The 25335-nt window shown below is 44.0% G+C and overlaps 1 protein-coding gene across 1 annotated transcript; it reads left to right on the top strand.

Annotated features, from left to right (window-relative positions):
* On the top strand, positions 1-25335 carry LOC106575686 (calcitonin gene-related peptide type 1 receptor). Its single transcript, XM_014152319.2, has 14 exons — positions 1-155; positions 8202-8275; positions 8525-8681; positions 9078-9188; positions 9505-9617; positions 9719-9810; positions 10282-10453; positions 21230-21383; positions 21556-21616; positions 21748-21814; positions 22184-22237; positions 22316-22480; positions 22630-22671; positions 22813-25335. The coding sequence occupies exons 2-14, from the start codon at positions 8225-8227 to the stop codon at positions 23041-23043; spliced, it is 1470 nt and encodes a 489-aa protein (XP_014007794.1). The 5' UTR covers positions 1-155; positions 8202-8224; the 3' UTR covers positions 23044-25335.

Below are 25335 nucleotides of genomic sequence, written 5' to 3'. Positions count from 1 at the left end.
GACAGCTCGAGCTCCTCTCCTCGCGGTTACGGTAGAGCACACTGGATTGAACCATCAGTGAACTGACAACGGGACTATTAGCGCTCTGGAAAAAGGGTCGGGAAAAGCAGAATTTTATATTTTCTTTTCATTTGAAGGCTACGTTTCTCTGTAAGGTAAGACACATTTTAATGAATTCCAGTCCAGCAGAATGGCAGATTTGAATAATTTCTGGTCTCTTTCTGAAATTGGTTCTGATTGGGTTTGGGTTGGCTATCAAGGTGTATCAGAATAGAAATGTCTACACAAATAGGCCTAATGATAATAAAGTGATAGTATATTGTTGATTGTTAAGATTGGGTCAAGAGCTAATAAATCTTGACCAACCATGCAGAGTTCCTTCTGAAGAACAGTTGTTTAAACATCTCGGTTTACGTCCACTCCCACCCTGTTGCTGTTGTTGTTTTTGTTGTTGTTGTTATCTGCATTTTTATGTAAGAGGGAGTTTGAAGATGATGAAATGTTAAGGGATAATATGGTTTAGATAGATAGGGCTGGCCATGGTGTGATGCAGCACGACAGGATTATATGCACTTCTAGAAAGAAAACTTCCCGAAAGGCAGGGAGACAAGCGTACACGACAATATGAACAGAGGAAATAACACATATCAACGGCTATATCCTTCACACACAAGGGGATACTATTGAAGTTTCATCGTTTTTCTACCAACTTGTCATCTTGTAAGTTTAATGTTCTTTGTCTTGAGCATTACAATGCCACATATTGGCTGGTTGCGCAGCTCCACTGAGTTCTATGATGACATTGGTCCTTCTCAGGATAATAGAACCTTCACTAGCTGTTGTCATGGAGATTCAGACAGTTTGGAGTATGTCTGGAAGCCACTTCTTGATGCCTGCTGAATGGCTCACACTGCCTGTTATGAAATAGTCTGGACTGCAGACTAACAGAAATAGTCTGGACTGCAGATGTCTGCTGGCAAACGTCTCATTACCATGGTTACGTGGTTACAAAAGCACCATGGTCAGTCTAAACAGATTGATAGAAGGCTTTGGTTCTGACTTCAGAAGCAGCACCATGTCAAATGTAAACACATTGGTGATAGGTTTTTCTGCAATTCATTGATGTGAAAAGATTCCATTCCAAAGAGATAAGATGTGAAAGTACACACACACACACTGACAAAAGCTTTATCTTATTTCAATACACTATACAGATGCAGGCGGTGCTTGAGCTCTCTGGAGCTGAGTACCGGCACCTCAACATTTCTACTGCTTGAGCTCCTGTTCTTCATATAGAATATTAGCTCAAAGGTATTGTGGAGCTCCTGCACCTAAATATATACAGTACAGGCACCTATTTCAGTCCAAGTCAAGCACTGGTTGCAGGGCATGCTGTAACAAAACATGTGCAACAACACTTTCATCTTCAGGTGTCCTAGCTACACAGTGGAATGGGCTTGGTGCCCCTGAATGTGCCCCTTGACGAGAGAAAGCACTGTGTGTTGACTAAGGTTTTGGACAGTGGAAAGATTTGGGTACATTTCCAGGGGTGTGTTGGAGAAGGACATAAGTTAAACAAACTGTCAGAGGGTTGACAAGTGCTTCCTGATTGAGGAGGGCTGGGATGGGGCTACTGGCAGGAAAGTGAGAAAGAGAGGGGGGAGAAAGAGAGAGTGATAGAGAGAGACAGGGAGAGGAGAAGGAGAGAGAGAGGATGGCAGGGGGGTAAATACCTCCATGTTTTCTTGGTTCTGCCAAGCTCTCTCACAAACTCTCTCTCCTCACCCCCTCATGAATTCCATTCATTTGGTACTGTGGAATCTTTGGGAGTGTTGGCCGACTCAACCCTTCATGTTATGACCCAGGAAAGCTTGGAGAGGAAACCCTGACATGTCTCTCAGGCCCCTCCCTGCTGTTCCTCCCTGCTGTTCCTCCCTGGTGCTTCAGGAAGGGCACAAGGTTATCATGGTTGGGCCTGCTGTTATTCTGCTTGGCTTCAGAGAAGAGAAGTGCTTTTGTCTTATTGCCAATCTGATGGTTTAAACCTGACGCTGCATGTTTGGGGAACGAGCGTCGCTAGCTCTGTTTTTGTTTGAGAAAAAGATAGCTAATGCATTAATATCCAGCGGTGGGAGTTTGAGTAGCCGAGATCCCTGTGGATTTACAGTCAGGACCATAAATATTTGGACATTGACATTGACATTATTATCATTTTGGCTCCGTACGCCACCACAATGGATTTGAAAGGAAACACAGCATATTGGAGTTGAAAATAAATTAAATTGAAATTAAATAAGGAATATGAGCTGAAAGTGCAGACTTTCAGCTTTAATTTGAGGGTATTTATATCCAAATCGGATGAACGGTGTAGGAATTACAGCACTTTTTATATGTGCTCCCTCCAATTTTAGGGGCTCAAAAGTAATTGGACAAACTAACATAATCATAAATTAAATTGTGAGTTTTAATACTTGGTTGCAAATCCTTTGCAGTCAATGACTGCCAGAAGTCTGTAACCCATAGACATCACCAGATGCTGGGTTTCTTCCCTGGTGATGCTCTGTCAGGCCTTTACTGCAGCTGTCTTCAGTTCCTGCTTGTTCTTGGGGCGTTTTGCCTTCAGTTTTGCCTTCAGCAAGGGAAGTGCATGCTCAATTGGATTCAGATCAGGTGATTGACTTGGCCATTGCAGAACATTCCACTTCTTTGCCTTAAAAAAGCATTGGGTTGCTTTCACAGTATGCTTCGGGTCATTGTCCATCTGCACTGTGAAGCGCCGTCCAATGAGTTTTGAAGCATTTGGCTGAATCTGAATACAAGGGAACCAATTCCATTGGCAGCCATATATGGCCATAACGCTACCTCCACCATGATTCACAGATGAGGTGGTATGCTTCGGATCATGAGCAGTTCCTTCCCTTCTGCATACTCTTCTCTTCCCATCCGTCTAGTACAAGTTGATATTTGTCTCATCTGTCCATAGGATGTTGTTCCAAAACTGTACAGGTTTTCTTAGATGTTATTTGGCAAACTCTAATCTGGTCTTCCTGTTTTTGAGGCTTGCCAGTGGTTTACATCTTGTGCTAAACCATCTGTATTTACTCTGGTGAAGTTTTCTCTTGAATGTTGACTTTGACACAGATACGCCTACCTCCTGGAGGGTGTTCTTGATCTGGCCAACTGTTGTGAAGGGGTTTTTCTTCACCAGGGAAATAATTATTCTGTCATCCACCACAGTTGTTTTCTGTGGTCTTCCGGGCCTTTTGGTGTTCCTGAGCTCACCAGTGCGTTCTTTCTTTTTCAGAATGTACCAAATAGTTGATTTGGCCACACCTGATGTTTTTGCTATCTCTCTGATGGGTTTGTTTTGATTTGTCAGCCTAATGATGGCTTGCTTCACTGGCAGTGACAGCTCTTTGGACTTCATATTGAGGGTTTAACAGCAACAGATTCCAAATGCAAATGCCACACTTGAAATCAACTCTAGATCTTTTATCTGATTACTTATAAATGAACTAATGAGGGAATAACACAAGGCTTGCCATGGAACAGCTGAGCAGCCAATTGTCCAATTACTTTTGGTCCCTTAAAAAGGGGGGACCACATATAAAAAGTGCTGTAATTCCTACACCGTTCACCCGATTTGGATGTAAATACCCTCAAATTAAAGCTGAAAGTCTGCACTTTCCGCTCATATTCATTAATTAATTTCAACTGTGGTTGACAGTTAAAATAATAATAACTTGGTCAATGTCCGAATAGTTATGGACCTGAATGTATGTGATAGACAGATTTATATTACCCACTACTCACTATGTACTGTATCTTAGTTTTACTGGTAGTATATTTGTCAGTTGGTGCCGTTCCCTTCACAGGTGCCATTGGGCTGCACCTCCATGTGTGTTTTATTATTGAGGAAAGGACCAAAGAGGCCGGTTCTGGGTTCAGTTCTGTGTGATTGATGGCTTCATCACATCACATCACATCAACATGTGTCTCTTTAATGCTTTCAAACCAAAACAAGTGTGTTTTGAAATAGACTCAGACGATTTGTTTACTGACATGGATGTGATAGGGTAGTTGGCTATGTCAGTTTTGACATAACCAGGGGCGCAACTTTGGTTTTAGAAGTGGGGGGAATTAATTATTTTTTTTCCGCATGGGCCTAAAGCAGAGCGTTGCCTCGTTTTGTATCACATTCCAATGATAAAACTGGGGGGACAAAAAGGCAATTTCAGAACGTGTGGGGGGCATGTCCCCCTTGTCCCCAGTGAAAGTTGCGCCCCTGGACATAACAGTCATATAAGTGACACTGTCATTGATAATAATGTAATTAATTTATCATATGAGTGACATAGCATTCAATCATATGAATGGTTAATCTAGATCCATCTATAAAGGTTTTCTTGAAGAAACCTTATTTAGTGTATTATTATGACTGTGAACTCTCTCCCTCTTCCCCCTGTTTCTGCAGTACTTTCTCCCTCTTCCCCCTGTTTCTGCAGTACTTTCTCCCTCTTCTCCCTGTTTCTGCAGTACTTTCTCCCTCTTCCCCCTGTTTCTGCAGTACTTTCTCCCTCTTCCCCCTGTTTCTGCAGTATTTTCTCCCTCTTCTCCCTGTTTCTGCAGTACTTTCTCCCTCTTCTCCCTGTTTCTGCAGTACTTTCTCCCTCTTCTCCCTGTTTCTGCAGTACTTTCTCCCTCTTCTCCCTGTTTCTGCAGTACTTTCTCCCTCTTCTCCCTGTTTCTGCAGTACTTTCTCCCTCTTCTCCCTGTTTCTGCAGTACTTTCTCCCTCTTCTCCCTGTTTCTGCAGTACTTTCTCCCTCTTCCCCCTGTTTCTGCAGTACTTTCTCCCTCTTCCCCCTGTTTCTGCAGTACTTTCTCCCTCTTCTCCCTGTTTCTGCAGTACTTTCTCCCTCTTCTCCCTGTTTCTGCAGTACTTTCTCCCTCTTCTCCCTGTTTCTGCAGTACTTTCTCCCTCTTCCCCCTGTTTCTGCAGTACTTTCTCCCTCTTCCCCCTGTTTCTGCAGTACTTTCTCCCTCTTCCCCCTGTTTCTGCAGTACTTTCTCCCTCTTCTCCCTGTTTCTGCAGTACTTTCTCCCTCTTCTCCCTGTTTCTGCAGTACTTTCTCCCTCTTCCCCCTGTTTCTGCAGTACTTTCTCCCTCTTCCCCCTGTTTCTGCAGTACTTTCTCCCTCTTCTCCCTGTTTCTGCAGTACTTTCTCCCTCTTCCCCCTGTTTCTGCAGTACTTTCTCCCTCTTCCCCCTGTTTCTGCAGTACTTTCTCCCTCTTCTCCCTGTTTCTGCAGTACTTTCTCCCTCTTCTCCCTGTTTCTGCAGTACTTTCTCCCTCTTCTCCCTGTTTCTGCAGTACTTTCTCCCTCTTCTCCCTGTTTCTGCAGTACTTTCTCCCTCTTCTCCCTGTTTCTGCAGTACTTTCTCCCTCTTCCCCCTGTTTCTGCAGTACTTTCTCCCTCTTCTCCCTGTTTCTGCAGTACTTTCTCCCTCTTCTCCCTGTTTCTGCAGTACTTTCTCCCTCTTCCCCCTGTTTCTGCAGTACTTTCTCCCTCTTCTCCCTGTTTCTGCAGTACTTTCTCCCTCTTCTCCCTGTTTCTGCAGTACTTTCTCCCTCTTCTCCCTGTTTCTGCAGTACTTTCTCCCTCTTCCCCCTGTTTCTGCAGTACTTTCTCCCTCTTCTCCCTGTTTCTGCAGTACTTTCTCCCTCTTCTCCCTGTTTCTGCAGTACTTTCTCCCTCTTCTCCCCTGTTTCTGCAGTACTTTCTCCCTCTTCTCCCTGTTTCTGCAGTACTTTCTCCCTCTTCCCCCTGTTTCTGCAGTACTTTCTCCCTCTTCTCCCTGTTTCTGCAGTACTTTCTCCCTCTTCTCCCTGTTTCTGCAGTACTTTCTCCCTCTTCCCCCTGTTTCTGCAGTACTTTCTCCCTCTTCTCCCTGTTTCTGCAGTACTTTCTCCCTCTTCTCCCTGTTTCTGCAGTACTTTCTCCCTCTTCCCCCTGTTTCTGCAGTACTTTCTCCCTCTTCTCCCTGTTTCTGCAGTACTTTCTCCCTCTTCTCCCTGTTTCTGCAGTATTTTCTCCCTCTTCCCCCTGTTTCTGCAGTACTTTCTCCCTCTTCTCCCTGTTTCTGCAGTACTTTCTCCCTCTTCTCCCTGTTTCTGCAGTACTTTCTCCCTCTTCTCCCTGTTTCTGCAGTACTTTCTCCCTCTTCTCCCTGTTTCTGCAGTACTTTCTCCCTCTTCTCCCTGTTTCTGCAGTACTTTCTCCCTCTTCTCCCTGTTTCTGCAGTACTTTCTCCCTCTTCCCCCTGTTTCTGCAGTACTTTCTCCCTCTTCTCCCTGTTTCTGCAGTACTTTCTCCCTCTTCCCCCTGTTTCTGCAGTACTTTCTCCCTCTTCCCCCTGTTTCTGCAGTACTTTCTCCCTCTTCTCCCTGTTTCTGCAGTATTTTCTCCCTCTTCCCCCTGTTTCTGCAGTACTTTCTCCCTCTTCTCCCTGTTTCTGCAGTACTTTCTCTCTCTTCCCCCTGTTTCTGCAGTACTTTCTCTCTCTTCTCCCTGTTTCTGCAGTATTTTCTCCCTCTTCTCCCTGTTTCTGCAGTATTTTCTCCCTCTTCCCCCTGTTTCTGCAGTACTTTCTCCCTCTTCCCCCTGTTTCTGCAGTACTTTCTCCCTCTTCTCCCTGTTTCTGCAGTACTTTCTCCCTCTTCTCCCTGTTTCTGCAGTATTTTCTCCCTCTTCTCCCTGTTTCTGCAGTATTTTCTCCCTCTTCTCCCTGTTTCTGCAGTACTTTCTCCCTCTTCCCCCTGTTTCTGCAGTACTTTCTCCCTCTTCCCCCTGTTTCTGCAGTACTTTCTCCCTCTTCTCCCTGTTTCTGCAGTATTTTCTCCCTCTTCTCCCTGTTTCTGCAGTACTTTCTCCCTCTTCTCCCTGTTTCTGCAGTACTTTCTCCCTCTTCTCCCTGTTTCTGCAGTACTTTCTCCCTCTTCTCCCTGTTTCTGCAGTACTTTCTCCCTCTTCTCCCTGTTTCTGCAGTACTTTCTCCCTCTTCCCCCTGTTTCTGCAGTACTTTCTCCCTCTTCTCCCTGTTTCTGCAGTACTTTCTCCCTCTTCCCCCTGTTTCTGCAGTACTTTCTCCCTCTTCCCCCTGTTTCTGCAGTATTTTCTCCCTCTTCCCCCTGTTTCTGCAGTACTTTCTCCCTCTTCTCCCTGTTTCTGCAGTACTTTCTCCCTCTTCTCCCTGTTTCTGCAGTACTTTCTCCCTCTTCCCCCTGTTTCTGCAGTACTTTCTCCCTCTTCCCCCTGTTTCTGCAGTACTTTCTCCCTCTTCCCCCTGTTTCTGCAGTATTTTCTCCCTCTTCCCCCTGTTTCTGCAGTACTTTCTCCCTCTTCTCCCTGTTTCTGCAGTACTTTCTCCCTCTTCTCCCTGTTTCTGCAGTACTTTCTCCCTCTTCCCCCTGTTTCTGCAGTATTTTCTCCCTCTTCCCCCTGTTTCTGCAGTACTTTCTCCCTCTTCCCCCTGTTTCTGCAGTACTTTCTCCCTCTTCTCCCTGTTTCTGCAGTATTTTCTCCCTCTTCTCCCTGTTTCTGCAGTACTTTCTCCCTCTTCTCCCTGTTTCTGCAGTATTTTCTCCCTCTTCTCCCTGTTTCTGCAGTATTTTCTCCCTCTTCTCCCTGTTTCTGCAGTATTTTCTCCCTCTTCCCCCTGTTTCTGCAGTACTTTCTCCCTCTTCCCCCTGTTTCTGCAGTACTTTCTCCCTCTTCTCCCTGTTTCTGCAGTATTTTCTCCCTCTTCTCCCTGTTTCTGCAGTATTTTCTCCCTCTTCTCCCTGTTTCTGCAGTATTTTCTCCCTCTTCTCCCTGTTTCTGCAGTACTTTCTCCCTCTTCCCCCTGTTTCTGCAGTACTTTCTCCCTCTTCCCCCTGTTTCTGCAGTACTTTCTCCCTCTTCTCCCTGTTTCTGCAGTATTTTCTCCCTCTTCTCCCTGTTTCTGCAGTACTTTCTCCCTCTTCTCCCTGTTTCTGCAGTATTTTCTCCCTCTCTCTGAGACCGATAGGGTGATTATTGAAAGCAGTCTTGGCTCTGAGCCATAAATAGCAGTTCGCTTGGCTGGTGGTCAAATTTTCCTCTCAGTAAAACCCCATCTACCGTTCACAGACCTGCTGACCTGTCTCTATCTCTCCTCCAGGACCCGTTGACAGCAGAGCCAGGATGGATGCTAAAGGCATATTCTCACTTCTGTTGCTGTGTTCTGTCACTGAGGTAATATACTCACCCAAGTTGTGAAGTCATTTACCCTTTGTCCTCGATATGCCTTTTATAAACTCACTGTGGCATGCAGAGTGAATATGGTTCCTCTTGAAAGTCATTAAAACATGATCAGAACTCATATTTAACTCTCAAATCCACACTCTCTTTATTTGGTTTGATACACTAAAATACTTTATGATCATCTCCTTAGCTGTCCGTGAGTGTATCGTTTCCTCTGAGTGTTAGCCATTTTTTTCTCAGCTGTGTGTGTTGGCAATCCCTGAGGGGAATGACTCCCAGCAACAGCAGCATACCCAGAACGTCTACCACGACATCGGTGTCACCAGGAACACCATAGTAACTGCTCAGTTTGAGTGCTATCAGAAGATCATGAAAAACGACAAACACAACAAAATAGGTAAGGGTCCCTTACGGGTGGTGTGGTGCAGGTTGTAATGGGGTAGCTCATTTGTTCAATTTCAATCTCATGATTTGCATGGTAGAGCATTTCAGTTTACTCTTAGCATATTCAATTTGAATTTAAAACAATCTTCAGTCTTAACTGAAATGGTCCTAACCCCAGTGAATATCACCTTCTAAGGAGCTGACCTATGCTTAAATCTATTTCCCTAGAGTCAGATTAACTTGTGGATACCTTTATTATGTGAGCAGTATGAAGGAAGTTAGAGGTAGTTTCGCGAGCCAATGCTAACTAGCGTTAGCGCGATGACTACGGGTATCTGCTAGCATGCTCATTGCCAAAATCCCGAAGTATCCCTTTAAACTGCGTGTGTTGTCGTGTCCCTTCACTCAGGGCCAGTTTGTAACAGGACGTGGGATGGCTGGCTGTGCTGGGAGGACACAGAGGCAGGCTTCACTACAAACCAACACTGTCCAGACTACTTCCAAGACTTTGACACAGCAGGTCTGTATTTTGCATCCTGGCTGGTCTCTCCAACCCAACGACATTGAACAGAGATTATTGTATGACTGTATGAGGTAATGTACGAGTCAGCCTGGCTATTCTGTGTTAGGCTTTTAGAGAAATGTCCTTTGCTGTTTTCAACGTTTATTTTGGTATGGATAAAGGGATGAAAGTTATTCTCATGAATGGATATCGTTCTTTTTGAATTAATGCTGTGTTGATTGCTGAGATGAGCAAGTGTCACACCTATCCACTCTTCTGTTGACTCACGTTGGTTGATGCACTACACCACTCACCTTCTGTTTCTAATCACCAGAAATGGCATCCAAAGTGTGCAGTGAAACGGGTAATTGGTTTCTACACCCGGAGAGCAACAGGACATGGACAAACTACACCAAATGTACGGCATACACCAGCGCAGGAAGAGTGGTAAGAAAAGTGACCTTTTGATAAGCTTTTTAATGTAGTTATATTGTTGTGGATATTATATTGTAATGCATGTTAGGTTGACATGGTGTATTCCTTCTCAGACAGCGATGAATCTCTACTACCTGGTTCTGATTGGACATGGACTGTCGCTAACATCATTGTTCTTCTCATTGGGAATATTTTTCCATTTCAAGTAAGTCACTCTGTTTGCTCATAAGTATGCTACTGTTTTATATTTTATTTACCTTTATTTTAACATGGTGTCATATTGAGACCAAGTGGCTTTTTCAAATGAGCCCTGCACAATATAAACACTCATATCAACACAAAACCCAGTAAAATACAAAATTACAAAACATGATCATAAAAAACGAACACAATCTTCACTTAGAGCATTCCCCACTAGTGTTTTAAATTCTATATAAATATATATAAATTAAATGTCATTCATAATTGAATTATTTTATATGGAAAGAAGGAGGAAAAAACGAATTCATACTGGCCTACTCATAAGGAGCCATTAACAACAACAGCGTGATAAATTATGTTGGGAGAATGTATTTTTAAGGACTTGTAGGGAGTTTAACTCGATAAAGATAATACATTGATCCCCTTCCATTGTTGTCCATTCAACATAAGGATATTTTCTTTCTTTCCCTACCAGGAGTCTAAGCTGCCAGAGGATAACGCTCCACAAAAACCTATTCTTTTCGTTTGTGTTGAACTCAGTCATCACCATCATCTGGTTCACAGCGGTGGCTAACAACCAGGGACTAGTGCAGAGCAACCCTGAGAGTATGATGACTAACAACCAGGGACTAGTGCAGAGCAACCCTGTGAGTATGATGGCTAACAACCAGGGACTAGTGCAGAGCAACCCTGTGAGTATGATGGCTAACAACCAGGGACTAGTGCAGGGCAACCCTGTGAGTATGATGGCTAACAACCAGGGACTAGTACAACCCTGTGAGTATGATGACTAACAACCAGGGACTAGTGCAGGGCAACCCTGTGAGTATGATGGCTAACAACCAGGGACTAGTGCAGGGCAACCCTGTGAGTATGATGGCTAACAACCAGGGACTAGTGCAACCCTGTGAGTATGATGACTAACAACCAGGGACTAGTGCAGAGCAACCCTGAGAGTATGATGGCTAACAACCAGGGACTAGTGCAACCCTGTGAGTATGATGACTAACAACCAGGGACTAGTGCAGAGCAACCCTGTGAGTATGATGGCTAACAACCAGGGACTAGTGCAACCCTGTGAGTATGATGACTAACAACCAGGGACTAGTGCAGGGCAACCCTGTGAGTATGATGGCTAACAACCAGGGACTAGTGCAACCCTGTGAGTATGATGACTAACAACCAGGGACTAGTGCAGGGCAACCCTGTGAGTATGATGGCTAACAACCAGGGACTAGTACAACCCTGTGAGTATGATGACTAATAACCAGGGACTAGTGCAGAGCAACCCTGAGAGTATGATGGCTAACAACCAGGGACTAGTGCAACCCTGTCAGTATGATGACTAACAACCAGGGACTAGTGCAGAGCAACCCTGTGAGTATGATGGCTAACAACCAGGGACTAGTGCAGGGCAACCCTGTGAGTATGATGGCTAACAACCAGGGACTAGTACAACCCTGTGAGTATGATGACTAACAACCAGGGACTAGTGCAGAGCAACCCTGTGAGTATGATGGCTAACAACCAGGGACTAGTGCAGAGCAACCCTGTGAGTATGATGGCTAACAACCAGGGACTAGTACAGGGCAACCCTGTGAGTATGATGGCTAACAACCAGGGACTAGTACAACCCTGTGAGTATGATGACTAACAACCAGGGACTAGTACAACCCTGTCAATATGATGACTAACAACCAGGGACTAGTACAACCCTGTCAGTATGATGACTAACAACCAGGGACTAGTACAACCCTGTCAATATGATGACTAACAACCAGGGACTAGAACAACCCTGTCAGTATGATGACTAACAACCAGGGACTAGTACAGTACAACCCTGTCGGTATGATGACTAACAACCAGGGACTAGTACAACCCTGTCAGTATGATGACTAACAACCAGGGACTAGTACAACCCTGTCAGTATGATGACTAACAACCAGGGACTAGTGCAGAGCAACCCTGAGAGTATGATGACTAACAACCAGGGACTAGTGCAGAGCAACCCTGTGAGTATGATGGCTAACAACCAGGGACTAGTGCAGAGCAACCCTGTGAGTATGATGGCTAACAACCAGGGACTAGTGCAGGGCAACCCTGTGAGTATGATGGCTAACAACCAGGGACTAGTGCAGAGCAACCCTGTGAGTATGATGACTAACAACCAGGGACTAGTGCAGAGCAACCGTGTGAGTATGATGACTAACAACCAGGGACTAGTGCAGGGCAACCCTGTGAGTATGATGGCTAACAACCAGGGACTAGTACAGTACAACCCTGTCAGTATGATGACTAACAACCAGGGACTAGTACAGTACAACCCTGTCAGTATGATGACTAACAACCAGGGACTAGTACAACCCTGTGAGTATGATGGCTAACAACCAGGGACTAGTACAACCCTGTGAGTATGATGGCTAACAACCAGGGACTAGTACAACCCAGTCAGTATGATGACTAACAACCAGGGACTAGTACAGTACAACCCTGTCAGTATGATGACTAACAACCAGGGACTAGTACGACCCTGTCAGTATGATGACTAACAACCAGGGACTAGTACAACCCTGTCAATATGATGACTAACAACCAGGGACTAGTACAGTACAACCCTGTCAGTATGATGACTAACAACCAGGACTAGTACAACCCTGTCAGTATGATGACTAACAACCAGGGACTAGTACAGTACAACCCTGTCAGTATGATGACTAACAACGAGGGACTAGTACAACCCTGTCAGTATGATGACTAACAACCAGGGACTAGTACAGTACAACCCTGTCAGTATGATGACTAACAACCAGGGACTAGTACAACCCTGTCAGTATGATGACTAACAACCAGGGACTAGAACAACCCTGTCAGTATGATGACTAACAACCAGGGACTAGTACAGTACAACCCTGTCAGTATGATGACTAACAACCAGGGACTAGTACAACCCTGTCAGTATGATGACTAACAACCAGGGACTAGTACAACCCTGTCAGTATGATGACTAACAACCAGGGACTAGTACAGTACAACCCTGTCAGTATGATGACTAACAACCAGGGACTAGTACAACCCTGTCAGTATGATGACTAACAACCAGGGACTAGTACAACCCTGTCAGTATGATGACTAACAACCAGGGACTAGTACAACCCTGTCAGTATGATGACTAACAACCAGGGACTAGTACAACCCTGTCAGTATGATGACTAACAACCAGGGACTAGTACAACCCTGTCAGTATGATGACTAACAACCAGGGACTAGAACAACGCTGTCAATATGATGACTAACAACCAGGGACTAGTACAGTACAACCCTGTCAGTATGATGACTAACAACCAGGGACTAGAACAACCCTGTCAGTATGATGACTAACAACCAGGGACTAGTACAGTACAACCCTGTGAGTATGATGGCTAACAACCAGGGACTAGTACAACCCTGTGAGTATGATGACTAACAACCAGGGACTAGTGCAGAGCAACCGTGTGAGTATGATGACTAACAACCAGGGACTAGTGCAGGGCAACCCTGTGAGTATGATGGCTAACAACCAGGGACTAGGACAGTACAACCCTGTCAGTATGATGACTAACAACCAGGGACTAGTACAGTACAACCCTGTCAGTATGATGACTAACAACCAGGGACTAGTACAACCCTGTGAGTATGATGGCTAACAACCAGGGACTAGTACAACCCTGTGAGTATGATGGCTAACAACCAGGGACTAGTACAACCCAGTCAGTATGATGACTAACAACCAGGGACTAGTACAACCCTGTCAGTATGATGACTAACAACCAGGGACTAGTACGACCCTGTCAGTATGATGACTAACAACCAGGGACTAGTACAACCCTGTCAATATGATGACTAACAACCAGGGACTAGTACAGTACAACCCTGTCAGTATGATGACTAACAACCAGGACTAGTACAACCCTGTCAGTATGATGACTAACAACCAGGGACTAGTACAGTACAACCCTGTCAGTATGATGACTAACAACGAGGGACTAGTACAACCCTGTCAGTATGATGACTAACAACCAGGGACTAGTACAGTACAACCCTGTCAGTATGATGACTAACAACCAGGGACTAGTACAACCCTGTCAGTATGATGACTAACAACCAGGGACTAGAACAACCCTGTCAGTATGATGACTAACAACCAGGGACTAGTACAGTACAACCCTGTCAGTATGATGACTAACAACCAGGGACTAGTACAACCCTGTCAGTATGATGACTAACAACCAGAGACTAGTACAACCCTGTCAGTATGATGACTAACAACCAGGGACTAGTACATACAACCCTGTCAGTATGATGACTAACAACCAGGGACTACAGTACAACCCTGTCAGTATGATGACTAACAACCAGGGACTAGTACAACCCTGTCAGTATGATGACTAACAACCAGGGACTAGTACAACCCTGTCAGTATGATGACTAACAACCAGGGACTAGTACAACCCTGTCAGTATGATGACTAACAACCAGGGACTACAGTACAACCCTGTCAGTATGATGACTAACAACCAGGGACTAGAACAACCCTGTCAGTATGATGACTAACAACCAGGGACTAGTACAGTACAACCCTGTCAGTATGATGACTAACAACCAGGGACTAGTACAACCCTGTCAGTATGATGACTAACAACCAGGGACTAGTACAGTACAACCCTGTCAGTATGATGACTAACAACCAGGGACTAGTACAACCCTGTCAGTATGATGACTAACAACCAGGGACTAGTACAACCCTGTCAGTATGATGACTAACAACCAGGGACTAGTACAGTACAACCCTGTCAGTATGATGACTAACAACCAGGGACTAGTACAACCCTGTCAATATGATGACTAACAACCAGGGACTAGTACAACCCTGTCAGTATGATGACTAACAACCAGGGACTAGTACAGTACAACCCTGTCGGTATGATGACTAACAACCAGGGACTAGTAAAACCCTGTCAGTATGATGACTAACAACCAGGGACTAGTACAACCCTGTCAGTATGATGACTAACAACCAGGGACTAGTACAACCCTGTCAGTATGATGACTAACAACCAGGGACTAGTACAGTACAACCCTGTCAGTATGATGACTAACAACCAGGAACTAGTACAACCCTGTCAGTATGATGACTAACAACCAGGGACTAGTACAGTACAACCCTGTCAGTATGATGACTAACAACCAGGGACTAGTACAGTACAACCCTGTCAGTATGATGACTAACAACCAGGGACTAGAACAACCCTGTCAGTATGATGACTAACAACCAGGGACTAGTACAGTACAACCCTGTCAGTATGATGACTAACAACCAGGGACTAGTACAGTACAACCCTGTCAGTATGATGACTAACAACCAGGGACTATTACAACCCTGTCAGTATGATGACTAACAACCAGGGACTAGTACAACCCTGTCAGTATGATGACTAACAACCAGGGACTAGAACAACCCTGTCAATATGATGACTAACAACCAGGGACTAGTACAACCCTGTCAGTATGATGACTAACAACCAGGGACTAGTACAACCCTGTCAGTATGATGACTAACAACCAGGGACTAGTACAGTACAACCCTGTCAGTATGATGACTAACAACCAGGAACTAGTACAACCCTGTCAGTATGATGACTAACAACCAGGGACTAGTACAACCCTGTCAGTATGATGACTAACAACCAGGGACTAGTACAACCCTGTCAGTATGATGACTAACAACCAGGGACTAGTACAACCCTGTCAGTATGATGACTAACAACCAGGGACTAGTACAACCCTGTCAGTATGATGACTAACAACCAGGGACTAGTACAACCCTGTCAGTATGATGACTAACAACCAGGGACTAGTACAACCCTGTCAGTATGATGACTAACAACCAGGGACTAGTACAACCCTGTCAGTATGATGACTAACAACCAGGGACTAGTACAGTACAACCCTGTCAGTATGATGACTAACAACCAGGGACTAGTACAACCCTGTCAGTATGATGACTAACAACCAGGGACTAGTACACCCCTGTCAGTATGATGACTAACAACCAGGGACTAGTACAGTACAACCCTGTCGGTATGATGACTAACAACCAGGGACTAGTACAACCCTGTCAGTATGATGACTAACAACCAGGGACTAGTACAACCCTGTCAGTATGATGACTAACAACCAGGGACTAGTACAACCCTGTCAGTATGATGACTAACAACCAGGGACTAGTACAGTACAACCCTGTCAGTATGATGACTAACAACCAGGGACTAGTAAAACCCTGTCAGTATGATGACTAACAACCAGGGACTGGTACAACCCTGTCAGTATGATGACTAACAACCAGGGACTAGTACAGTACAACCCTGTCAGTATGATGACTAACAACCAGGGACTAGTACAACCCTGTTAATATGATTACTAACAACCAGGGACTAGTACAGTACAACCCTGTCAGTATGATGACTAACAACCAGGGACTAGTACAACGCTGTCAGTATGATGACTAACAACCAGGGACTAGTACAGTACAACCCTGTCAGTATGATGACTAACAACCAGGGACTAGTACAACCCTGTCAGTATGATGACTAACAACCAGGGACTAGAACAACCCTGTCAGTATGATGACTAACAACCAGGGACTAGTACAGTACAACCCTGTCAATATGATGACTAACAACCAGGGACTAGTACAACCCTGTCAGTATGATGACTAACAACCAGGGACTAGTACAACCCTGTCAGTATGATGACTAACAACCAGGGACTAGTACAACCCTGTCAATATGATGACTAACAACCAGGGACTAGAACAACCCTGTCAATATGATGACTAACAACCAGGGACTAGAACAACCCTGTCAGTATGATGACTAACAACCAGGGACTAGTACAACCCTGTCAGTATGATGACTAACAACCAGGGACTAGTACAACCCTGTCAATATGATGACTAACAACCAGGGACTAGAACAACCCTGTCAGTATGATGACTAACAACCAGGGACTAGTACAGTACAACCCTGTCAGTATGATGACTAACAACGAGGGACTAGTACAACCCTGTCAGTATGATGACTAACAACCAGGGACTAGTACAGTACAACCCTGTCAGTATGATGACTAACAACCAGGGACTAGTACAACCCTGTCAATATGATGACTAACAACCAGGGACTAGAACAACCCTGTCAGTATGATGACTAACAACCAGGGACTAGTACAGTACAACCCTGTCAATATGATGACTAACAACCAGGGACTATTACAACCCTGTCAGTATGATGACTAACAACCAGGGACTAGTACAACCCTGTCAGTATGATGACTAACAACCAGGGACTAGTACAGTACAACCCTGTCAGTATGATGACTAACAACCAGGGACTAGAACAACCCTGTCAGTATGATGACTAACAACCAGGGACTAGTACAACCCTGTCAGTATGATGACTAACAACCAGGGACTAGTACAGTACAACCCTGTCAGTATGATGACTAACAACCAGGGACTAGTACAACCCTGTCAGTATGATGACTAACAACCAGGGACTAGTACAACCCTGTCAGTATGATGACTAACAACCAGGGACTAGTACAACCCTGTCAGTATGATGACTAACAACCAGGGACTAGTACAGTACAACCCTGTCAGTATGATGACTAACAACCAGGGACTAGTACAACCCTGTCAGTATGATGACTAACAACCAGGGACTAGTACAACCCTGTCAGTATGATGACTAACAACCAGGGACTAGTACAGTACAACCCTGTCAGTATGATGACTAACAACCAGGGACTAGTACAACCCTGTCAGTATGATGACTAACAACCAGGGACTAGTACAACCCTGTCAATATGATGACTAACAACCAGGGACTAGAACAACCCTGTCAATATGATGACTAACAACCAGGGACTAGTACAGTACAACCCTGTCAATATGATGACTAACAACCAGAGACTAGTACAACCCTGTCAGTATGATGACTAACAACCAGGGACTAGTACAACCCTGTCAATATGATGACTAACAACCAGGGACTAGTACAGTACAACCCTGTCAGTATGATGACTAACAACCAGGGACTAGTACAACCCTGTCAGTATGATGACTAACAACCAGGGACTAGAACAACCCTGTCAGTATGATGACTAACAACCAGGGACTAGTACAACCCTGTCAGTATGATGACTAACAACCAGGGACTAGTACAACCCTGTCAGTATGATGACTAACAACCAGGGACTAGTACAACCCTGTCAGTATGATGACTAACAACCAGAGACTAGTACAACCCTGTCAGTATGATGACTAACAACCAGGGACTAGTACAGTACAACCCTGTCAATATGATGACTAACAACCAGGGACTAGAACAACCCTGTCAGTATGATGACTAACAACCAGGGACTAGTACAGTACAACCCTGTCAGTATGCAAAGCGGCACTAATTATACTGTACATGTACAGTACCAGTCAAAAGTTTGGACACAGTTACTCATTCAAGGGTTTTTCTTTATTTTTTGCTATTCTCTACATTGTAGAAAGTAGTGAAGACATCAAAACTATGAAATAACACATATGGAGTCACTCTGCACTCTGCAGTCCAACTCATCCAAAACCATCTCAATTGGGTTGAGGTTGGGTGATTGTGGAGGCCAGGTCATCTGATGCAGCTCTCCATCACTCTCATTCTTGGTCAAATAGCCCTTATACAGCCTGGAGGTGTGTTGGGTCATTGTCCTGTTGAAAAACAAGTTATAGTCCCACTAAGCACAAACCAGATGGGATGGCGTATCGCTGCAGAATGCTGTGGTAGCCATGCTGGTTCAGTGTGCCTTGAATTCTAAATAAATCACAGACAGTGTCACAACAGTGTCACCAGCAAAGCACCCCCACACCGTCACACCTCCTCCATGCTTCACGGTGAAAACCACACGTGAGGAGATCATCCGTTCACCTACTCTGCGTCTCACAAAGACACGGCAGTTGGAACCAAAAATCTCACACTTGGACTCATCAGACCAAAGGACAGATTTCCACCGGTCCAATGTCCATTGCTTGTGTTTCTTGGCCCCAGCAAGTCTCTTGTTATTGGGGTCCTTTAGTAGTGGTTTCTTTGCAGCAATTCGACCATGAAGGCCTGATTCACGCAGTCTCCTCTGAACAGTTGATGTTGAGATGTGTCTGTTACTTGAACTCTGTTTATTTGGGCTGCAATTTCTGAGGCTGGTAACTCTAATGAACTTATCCTCTGCAGCAGAGGTAACTCTGGGTCTTCCTTTCCTGTGGCAGTCCTCATGAGAGCCAGTTTAATCATAGCACTTGAGGGTTTTCGAGACTGCATTTAAAGAAACTTTCAAAGTTCTTGACATTTTCTGGATTAACTGACCTTCATGTCTTAATGTATTGATGGACTGTCATTTCTCTTTGCTTATTTGAGCTGTTCTTGCCATAATATGGACTTGGTCTTTTACCAAGTAGGGATATATTCTGTATACCAACCCTACCTTGTCACAACACAACTGATTGGCTCAAACACATTAAGAAGGACAGAAATTCCACAAATGTACTTTTAACAAGTTAATTGAAATGCATTTGACTACCTCATGAAGCTGGTTAAGAGAATTCCAAGAGTGTGCAAAGCTGTCATCAAGGCAAAGTGTGGCTACTTTGAAGAATCTCAAATATAAAATATATTTTGATTATTTGTTTAACACTTTTTTGGTTACTAGATGATTCCATATGTGTTATTTCATATTGATGTCTTCACCATTATGTAAAATAGTAAAATAGTCAAAATAAAGAAAAACCCTTGAATGAGTAGGTGTGTCCAAACTTTTGACTGTCACTGTATATTAAAGGTTTATATATTAAAGGTATATACACTACCGTTCAAACGTTTGGGGTCACTTAGAAATGTCATTGTTTTTGAAAGAAAAGCACTTTTTTTTGTCCATTAACTTAACATCAAATTGATCGGAAATACAGTGTAGACATTGTTAATGTTGTAAATGACTATTGTAGCTGGAAACAGCAGATTTTTTATGGAATATCTACATAGGTGTACAGAGGCCCATTTTCAGCAACCATCACTCCTGTGTTCCAAATGGCACATTGTGTTAGCTAATCCAAGTTTATAATTTTAAAAGGCTAATTGATCATTAGGAAACCCTTTTGCAATTATGTTAGCACAGCTGAAAACTGTTGTGCTGATTAAAGAAGCAACACAACTGGCCTTGTCACGGTTGTCGTCTGGAATGGAGGACCAAAACGCAGCAGGAATGTGGATGCTCATCTTGATATTTATTTGAAATCAAAATGAACACCAAAATAACAAAACAACGAACTCATAAACAACAAAACAGTCTTGTAACGCTCACACAGGCAAAACAAGAAACAATCTCCCACCAACACTAAACCAAACACATACCCATATATAGGACTCTCAATCAGAGGCAACGAGAAAGCACCTGCCTCCAATTGAGAGTCCAACCCCACATTAACCTAAACATAGAAATACAACTAACTAGACTAAACATAGAAATACATTAACATAGAACAGTGCCCAAAAACCCCGGAATACATAAATCAAATACCCTTCTACAAAACCACCACCCCGAACCACATAAAACAAATACCCTCTGCCACGTCCTGACCCAACTACAATAACAGATAACCCCTATTACTGGTCAGGACGTGACAGGCCTTCTTTAGACTAGTTGAGTATCTGGAGCATCAGCATTTGTAGGTTCGATTACAGGCTCAAAATGGCCATAAACGAAGCACTTTCTTCTGACACTCGTCAGTCTATTCTTGTTCTGAGAAATGAAGGCTATTCCATGCGAGAAAATGCCAAGACACTGAAGATCTGATACAACGGTATGTACTACTCTCTTCACAGAACAGTGCAAACTGGCTCTAACCAGAATAGAAAGAGGAGTGGGAGACCCCGGTGCACAACTGAACAAGAGGACAAGTACATTAGAGTCTCTAGTTTGAGAAACAGACGCCAGCATCCCGGAGTCGTCTCTTCACTGTTGGCGTTGAGACTGGTGTTTTGCGGGTACTATTTAATGAAGCTGCCAGTTGTGGACTTGTGAAGCATCTGTTTCTCAAACTAGACACTCTAATGTACTTGTAAGTAACCCCAAACTTTTGAACGATAGTGTATATGAAAGGTGTAAATATATTAAAGGTTTATATATTAAAGGTCCCAACCTGTTTCACAAGAACAGAATTAACTTAGGATGTAAATGATGACCAAAACATTTCCAAACTCAGTAGACAAAAATGTCTACTCAACCATAGACTGTTAGTTGACACTGACAGGGGATATTCCAAGCTGATACCAGTTCTGCTACCCCACCACCACCAGGTGAGCTGTAAGGTGATCATGTTTATTCACCTGTACCTGTTTGGCTGTAACTACTTCTGGATGCTATGTGAGGGCATCTACCTGCACACACTCATCGTCGTGGCCGTGTTCGCTGAGAAACAACACCTCATGTGGTACTACCTGCTTGGATGGGGTACGTCAAGTTACGATGAAACCATTAACTAATGAAACAATTAACTAACTATTGCACGATTATACAATGTTTGCCTTTTTAAGGGATGTTTCTAGAGGTTAATTTCATGTTGAATTACAGTTGTTTGTCCATTATGTCATCCATTAAAATCAATTATTGAATCATCTCCCAGGATTTCCACTCATACCTGCATTGATACATGCAATAGCACGAAGCTACTACTACAATGATAAGTAAGTATTTTGATAACTTTCTCTCTGGTCTTTTATAAGTATGCCATTCTCAGACATACAGTAATTCATGGATAAGCCATGTTGTCCACATGAGTCAAATATCTCTTGGCATCTCCCTCTCTCCTCCACAGTTGTTGGATCAGCTCAAACACATCCCTGCTCTATATCATCCATGGTCCCATCTGTGCAGCCCTGCTGGTGAGCCCTTCTTTAAGCCACAATTCCAATAAGTACAATAACTATCGTTTATGACCATCCCTGTTCTTTTCCTTGTGTGATCACTGTAAACAAAACAGTCATCAACCTCAGGTCTCCTTTATACTCTGGGTGGGATTTTAAGTACATTTACTTTGGACATAATGTACTGGTCTCTGGCTGGACTCATTGGACACATTGGCTTATTTCCAAAATATCTATCTTTCTCTGTCTCTTCTCCCCCTCCCTCCCGCCTACCCCCCTTCTCCCTCCCTCCCTCCCTCCCTCCCTCCCTCCCTCCCTCCCTCCCTCCCTCCCTCCCTCCCTCCCTCCCTCCCTCCCTCCCTCCCTCGCTCCCCCCTCTCTCTCCAGGTTAATCTGTTCTTCCTGTTGAACATTGTGCGTGTCCTCATCACCAAACTGAAGGTAATCCACCAACAAGCAGAAGATAATTTCCTCTATTTGCTGTAACAAATGGACTAATAAAGTTGTATTGTATTTTAGGTGACCCATCAGGCTGAATCTAGCCTCTACATGAAGGCTGTGAGAGCCACCCTGATCCTGGTCCCTCTCCTGGGCATCCAGTTTGTCTTGTTCCCCTACAAACCCCAGGGACGCTTCGCCTTGGAGATCTACGACTATATTATGAACATCCTCATGCACTACCAGGTAGGACAACTCTAGAACATTCTCAAATTTCTAGAACTCTAGAGAACTTCTAGAACTTCTAACTCAACTCTAGAAGTTAAGTTAGAGTAGTGTCCCAAGCTGGTTAGTGTTATCTTCTTTGTGTTGAAATATCCTCTTTCTATCCTCAGGGTCTCCTGGTTGCCACCATCTTCTGCTTCTTCAATGGGGAGGTAAGACTTCAGCGGGATATTACGTCAATTCTGAACTAACTCTCCATCAGAAAGCTGAGTTGATGCGGCCATAATTACTTTGATAAGGTATAACGCTGAAGCAATGTAAACCTTTGTCCGATGAGACTTTCTTTCTTCCAGGTCCAAGGTGTTTTGCGACGGCACTGGAACCAGCAGAGGATCCAGTTTGGCAGTAACTTTGCCCACGCAGACGTCTTCCGCTCAGCCTCATACGTGGCGTCATCCCTGACGGAGGTGCACCGCTGCTACAGCATCGACGGGCACACCGAACACATGAACGGCAAGAACAGCTACCACGACATCGAGACAGTGACACCCACCATACTCCGGTCGGACAACCCGTTTGCCTGAGGCCTGAGGCTGAAGGTCGGAAGTTGCGGGCCTTGGGTCTGTACAGTTACACAGTGGCAGTTAAACTTTCAGTTGAAATGGCTGCAGACAATTTGGAACTCTTTTTCCACCATATTCTAGAACATTTTCTCAAACTCTTTGGCAGTAGCCTTCACAGCAATTGGATGATGGTGAAAAAGTACATGAATGTTTATAGGGAGCACTACTCAACCTCTTGATTTGGTAAATACAGTTACCTTCAACTGATTCACTTTAACTTTACGAGGACTGAATAGGCACTTAACTGGAGACACCTGTGTAAAGGAACGGACACTACCTACACTACCTTAAGGGTTTTAGCGTAAATAATGGACACTACCTTCACTACCTTAAGGGTTTTAGCATAAATAATGGACACTATCTACACTACCTTAAGGGTTTTAGTGTAAGGAATAAATCTTTCCGTTTCATCCTGTGGACTGAAGAGCCTGCGACTGGACAACAACCTCTAACCCAAGAGCCTGAGACTCTACAACAACCTCTAACCCAAGAGCCTGAGACTCTACAACAACCTCTAACCCAAGAGCCTGAGACTCTACAACAACCTCTAACCCAAGAACCTGAGACTTTACAACATCCTCTAACCCAAGAACCTGAGACTCTACAACAACCTCTAACCCAAGAACCTAAGACTCTACAACAACCTCTAACCCAAGAGCCTGAGACTCTACAACAACCTCTAACCCAATAACCTGAGACTCTACAACATCCTCTAACCCAAGAACCTGAGACTCTACAACAACCTCTAACCCAATAACCTGAGACTCTACAACATCCTCTAACCCAAGAGCCTGAGACTGTACAACAACCTCTAACCCAAGAGCCTGAGACTCTACAACAACCTCTAACCCAAGAACCTGAGACTCTACAACATCCTCTAACCCAAGAGCCTGAGACTGTACAACAACCTCTAACCCAAGAGCCTGAGACTCTACAACAACCTCTAACCCAAGAGCCTGAGACTCTACAACAACCTCTAACCCAAGAGGAGTACAGTGCAATTAACTTGTTGGGCCTACTGGTGATATAATTACTTCCATTCTGTAAAGGACAAATGAAACCTAATGTACATGGACCTTAAGCACTGGATTATGTATTAAGATGGGCAGGCTCTTTATGGCTCTCTTTATGACAAGTAACTAAAGGTCACAGTGGATGTTTTGATACAGTGTACAGTTACAATTGTTTTCTTTTACAGCAATTAGCATTGAATATGTTACCATGTGTTGTTGTCTGTGGTTTGAATTTGCATGGTCATTGATGGCTACTTATTTATAACTATGTTACAGTAGTACAAGATGGACCACCCATTAGAATGTTAATTTCCTGTCAATGTATTTCCCTGCCCAGCGGTCTTCTCCCTTCTGTCTAGACTAGGATTTAGTCCCTCTGTGGGATTTTATGTCTGGCACATAAAATGACCTTGGTTTTGCCTCAGTTTTATCTGTCATAGTTGAAAGTATGTAAGTCTTGTTTAAGTATGTAAGTATTTTTTTTTCATAAAGTTGCTTCATATCCAAATGCTGGAGAGAATTCTGCTCACACGTGGAAACTTAATGTAGAGTGAGAGAGAGCGCGTAAGAGAGAGAGGGGGGGGAGGGGGGGGAGGAAGGCAGAAAGCGGTGGGGAGAGACAGAGAGACAGGGAGAGAGAAAGAGACGGAGAGAGAGAGAGAGAGACGGGGAGAGAGAGAAGGACAAAGTGTTTGTGTTTCCTGTATATTTCAATATGTATGTCTATGGATATGCCAATATAGAAATACAACATGTTCAAGGAGGAGTCTGTAGGGTATTTATGTTTATGTTACCTATCAACCATGAGTTACCTATCTTCCGGTGGTATGTCATGTGGATTTTGTCAGCACTGTTTTTATGAACTTTGTAGTAGTATTGTATACCTTGATATTGTAGAACTGCAGTTCTGTTTTCATTATACATGATAACTGATGGCTGGGCCTGACATGAATTATGGAAGGTGTCTGAACTCAGAGTAATGTTCATTTGGTCTTTGGTAGTCAGGGATAGGATATAGAATTCAGAACAAACTGTTTTGTGTTCCACCCAATTCTGACTTTTACTTAGGAACGCTTCAGGCATGTTTCTCTGTTCTTCTATGAATCGAATGTTTTTCCTTGTGCTGAGTGTTGACATTGTACAGGTGCCAAACTGTTTATTATTTTGATTGTGGGGAATGCTGTACTGAATGTTTGTGAAGTGTAATGCAATTATAGGTCATTAACAAACGTTGCTTTGA

Source organism: Salmo salar, chromosome ssa17 (genome assembly GCF_905237065.1).
Source record: "Salmo salar chromosome ssa17, Ssal_v3.1, whole genome shotgun sequence".
NCBI classification, from domain to species: domain Eukaryota; kingdom Metazoa; phylum Chordata; class Actinopteri; order Salmoniformes; family Salmonidae; genus Salmo; species Salmo salar.
Note: the sequence above shows the minus strand (reverse complement) of the source record. Positions and strands in the feature narration are given on the sequence as shown.

Excerpts from the sequence above, each read along its gene's own strand:
- LOC106575686 (XM_014152319.2), top strand. The coding sequence starts at position 8,225 with ATGGATGCTAAAGGCATATTCTCACTTCTGTTGCTGTGTTCTGTCACT. Across the intron at positions 10,454-21,229 it reads GACTAGTGCAGAGCAACCCT|GTGAGCTGTAAGGTGATCAT; the intron begins GTGAGTATGATG and ends CACCACCACCAG. Across the intron at positions 22,672-22,812 it reads TCTGCTTCTTCAATGGGGAG|GTCCAAGGTGTTTTGCGACG; the intron begins GTAAGACTTCAG and ends TCTTTCTTCCAG.